Genomic DNA, 3,947 nt, shown 5'->3' with positions numbered 1-3,947 from the left:
GAAGGTTGGATGTGTATCTAGCTGGGGTAATGTAGGCCCAGCGCTCTTTCCTGCTTATGCAGGGGGTTGGACTCGATGATCTATTGAGGTCCCTTCCGACCCTAGTATCTATGTATGTATCTATGTATGTATCAAAGTAATTTGAAAAAAGCTTGAAAGTGCACTTTGAGTCCAAGATAAGTCTGAAAGAAAAAAAATCACTCATCTCAAATTATTATGAGGCATTTATATAGCTTCAGCATCACATTGTATGTTATACACAGTTCCCAAACCTCAGAGAGCTGAGTCTGAACAAGTTAAGTTTCAGCAGGATAGCTGAAGAGGAAATTGGTTATGCATGAGAACAGAGGAGGGATTGCTAGGAGAAGGGGGACGCATCCTGATGTATCTTATTTAATGCCTGCTAACTCCTGTTTCCTTTCCCAACAGGTACATCCAGGAGGACAAGGCAGTTCGGCACTTTCCCAGGCAACTATGTGAAACTTCTGTATTTGTAAAGCAATCCTAAAACTGCAGTAAATGGTTGTTAGGTGTTTTGTTTACAGACAACATATAAATAGCAACAACCTATGAAATCAGATAATTTTGAATGTAATAGACAGGAGATGCGAAGTGTAAGTGGGATGTGGTTATGTGGTACATACAGTATTGCGTTGAATGTGCAGCCCTGGTTCTACTGAGGAAGGGCTTAAATGGCATATTTGCTGAAGAAGAGACAATGTTTCTAGTTTACAGTGCTGCCTTTGTATATGCCCCCTTCCCCTCCAAGAGTTCTGATGATAATCTTAGTTTTCATAGGCTTTTTTATTGAGTGAGTACTTAGCTCTAAGACAGAACCGAGGACAGCAGCAGGATGGAATAGGTAACTCACCACCCTTCAACTGCTTCCCTTCTACAATTGGGCAAGGAGATCTTCTTCAATATCAAGGTACCCTCCTCCCGTAATAAGGGCACCCCCATCCAACAGGTTATTTCCCTCTGCCTCCTACTTTAATTCTACACTCTTTCCTCCTGACGTGCACTTCAGCAGGCAGAGCTGTCACACAACAGCTTTTTGTGGTTAGTCTACAGGGCACTGTATCATGCAGAGAGCTTTGAATTGGTAGTTCAATCCAGAGGAATAGGCCAAAAACAGAAAAAGAAAAAAACACTGCACAAAACCCAATAGGGTTGTATTTTCTACAGTTGTCTGCACAAGTAATTGAAATTTCAGGTACAAATCTTATTTGCAACAACGGTGGCCATAATTATTTTCTTAAAATTGTTGGCCCTGATGACACCTTTTGAAGTGTACCCTTTGCAATGAAGACGTCATTTCTTCCTGGTGTTCTACCTTAAAAATCCAGATAGATGCTAGCAAAATATTAATGTGTGCCTTTTTTCTTTTTTTGGTTATGGTTTTGATGGTGGGTCTTGAATAAATTAAGACATTTTGGCTGCCTCCTAATGAAACAAGAAAGTCAAGCTGATTTGTAAGCTGCACTTACACAGCTTTTACCAGCTGCATATATTTGTACTACTTTGAAAAACACGGATTGCCCATATACTTGTCTGTAAGTCAAAAATGAATGCTCTTTTTGATAGAAATTTTGTTTAAAAAAAAAAGCATAAACAGAACCTGTTGCATCAGACTCTGCTTCCAACAGCTATAGTACAAATAGCAAAGGTTTAGATTGCTATTTTGTCATAAGCCGTATTTAATAATATAAAATGCCTATTTTTATGCTGATGCTTTTATACAGATTTATTAATAGTAACTGCAACTAACTGTTAGCATGACTTGCAATACGTTTTGATAAAATAGCCATGCTCCTGGGTTGAAAAACAAATTAACTTTGTCTTTCGCCAAAATCAGCGGAAGAAAAGACTCAAAGTGCTTCAGAAGTTTGACTGTAAATATGTATATTTAACTTTGTACAGACAATGTACTTACCTTGTATAGAAAAAAATAATTTAAACACTTTGAATGAAAGAGAAAAAAAGGCAGTTAATGAAAGGTTGAGGTTGTTTTTTCTTTTTCCATTTTTATTTAAATGAAGGAATTCCACCTAAGAGTTCACCTGAAGAGTTTGAGCACAAAGTATCTGCTATAAAATGGTTACAGATATGACACATAGCACCATTACTTTTATGTGGGAGGGTTATCTTTAGCCCTTACCTTATTTATAGTTTTTGGTTTTCTGCTTTTGATTTGCATTCATGTTATCTGCAGCAATATTTAAACTTGTCGCTAGGACTGGATAACACCAAATGAATCTATCCAGCAAAATAACATGATGATACTGACTGTATATAACCAACTCATTTAAAAGTTTATTTTTTGTTGTTGTTGCTGCTATTCTTGCCATTTTTAGTTATACACACACACACCCCACAAGTTCTTTTTTGTTTATTTTTGTTTCTTATTGCAGTGGATTATGGTTTGACAATTAATAAATGGAAGTATTGAGTTACTACTGTGTTCCTTGTACAAATTATTAAATAAAGTATATTCCAAGTTGTTGTTATGGATGTATGCATTTGTATTGCTGCCCATCATTGGTTGTCTTCAGTATTAGACCCTGAGACTCTCTGGGCATATCCACATGAGTGTGCATGTGCCTCTTGCAGTGTCTCAGACTCCTTTGAGAAGCTGTAAGAGCACATGCGGGAACCAAAAAAAACTTCCTCACACTGCAAATTTGCAGCACAGGGACAAAATTAGACCCGTTGATATCCAGGGGTCAAAAAAAAAAAGCGCTGTGAAACAGTGGGGAAAGGCACAATCCTAGACTGCCCTGAGGCAACTGGATACTTGGGTCCACAGAGACGCTCCGGTAACCAGCCAGAGTATCTCTATGGCTGGCCTTTGCCCTGATGCTGAAGCACACTGGCTGCCCATGTAGGGCAAGGAGCCAGGCTCCATGTGGGGTAAGTAGGCGGTGAAGGGGCTGGAGAGGGGGAGGGGACCATGGGGGAATCCCCACCTGGCTCCAGGTCCCACTCACTCCCCCAGCCCGCCCATCATTGCCCCACCTGGTCCCATCCCCCACTTGCTCCCCCAGCCCCCATAACACTCCTCTGCCCAGCTCCAGTGTCCCGGCACTCAACCCCCCACCCCAACCCCAAAACAAAAAACTGCCAAAACCCAGCACTCGCCAGCTGTAGCAGTGGTCATTGGGGCCTCTTGAACCTTATGGCAGAGCCCCCTGCATGGCATGGGGCAGCAGGGGACAGTGGGGAGCAGCCCCAGCTGCCTGTCACCCACTCTGCTGCTGTTGGATCATGCCGGTGCCACACACTGTCTGGGAGCTTGGGGTGGCTCCAGCTGTGACCTGGAGCCTGGTGCTGCTCAGTCCCAGTGGCCCTGAGCTCCCAGACAGTGCGTAGTGCCCTGCCAAGCCACACTGCACCCGCATAATGCGACAGATGCAGTGCAGGTGCCAGGCAGCTGGGGCCAGTCCCCACTGCCCCACACCATGCAACGGGCTCTGCCATGAGCCCCCAGCAGCCCTGATGGCCACTGCTACAGCTGGTGAGGGGAGGGGTTTGTTTGTTTGTTTGTTTTTTGAGTGCTGGGACACTGTTGGGGCCAGGGGGGATGGGGCCAATTGGGGGCGGGGTATGTCGACCCTGCTGGGGGGGGAGCCCTTGCGGGGGATGTATCCCCTGTTGGGGGATTCTTGCCCCTCTTGGTGGGCTGTGGGCCCCTTTAGGGGGGAAGTCCATAAGTTGTTTGGGGCTTTCCCCTGAAGGGGGCAGGGGATGCACCCTCCTGAGCAGTTCCCCCTATATACCCACACCCACACTCCCTCCACAAACCCCTCACCCACATACCTGGCCCTGTGGGTCATGAGTGAGGGGACTGGGGTGGGGGGCAGGCTGTGGGTTGAGAGTAAAGGGGCAAGGGCAGGATCAGGGAACTGGCATATCAGTGCTGGTCAGTGCTGCCTATCCTGGTGACCGAA

The 3,947-nt window shown here is 44.9% G+C and overlaps 1 protein-coding gene across 29 annotated transcripts in view; it reads left to right on the top strand.

Moving 5' to 3' along the window:
* The window catches only part of SORBS1 (sorbin and SH3 domain containing 1), a 184,018-nt gene extending 181,518 nt beyond the window's left edge, over positions 1–2,500 (top strand). For all 29 annotated transcript variants that reach the window (XM_019555740.1, XM_019555745.1, XM_019555741.1 and 26 more), the window contains one exon: positions 430–2,500. In XM_019555740.1, the coding sequence (XP_019411285.1) occupies positions 430–497 (68 nt within the window). In that variant the 3' untranslated portion in view covers positions 498–2,500. The remainder of the gene's footprint in view (positions 1–429) is intronic.
* The last annotated feature ends 1,447 nt before the right edge of the window (positions 2,501–3,947 follow it).

This window comes from Crocodylus porosus, unplaced genomic scaffold (assembly GCF_001723895.1).
Source record: "Crocodylus porosus isolate Cpor-Errol unplaced genomic scaffold, CroPor_comp1, whole genome shotgun sequence".
Lineage (NCBI taxonomy): Eukaryota > Metazoa > Chordata > Crocodylia > Crocodylidae > Crocodylus > Crocodylus porosus.
The sequence above is the reverse complement of the archived record's forward strand: the minus strand, read 5'-3'. Positions and strand labels throughout refer to the sequence as shown.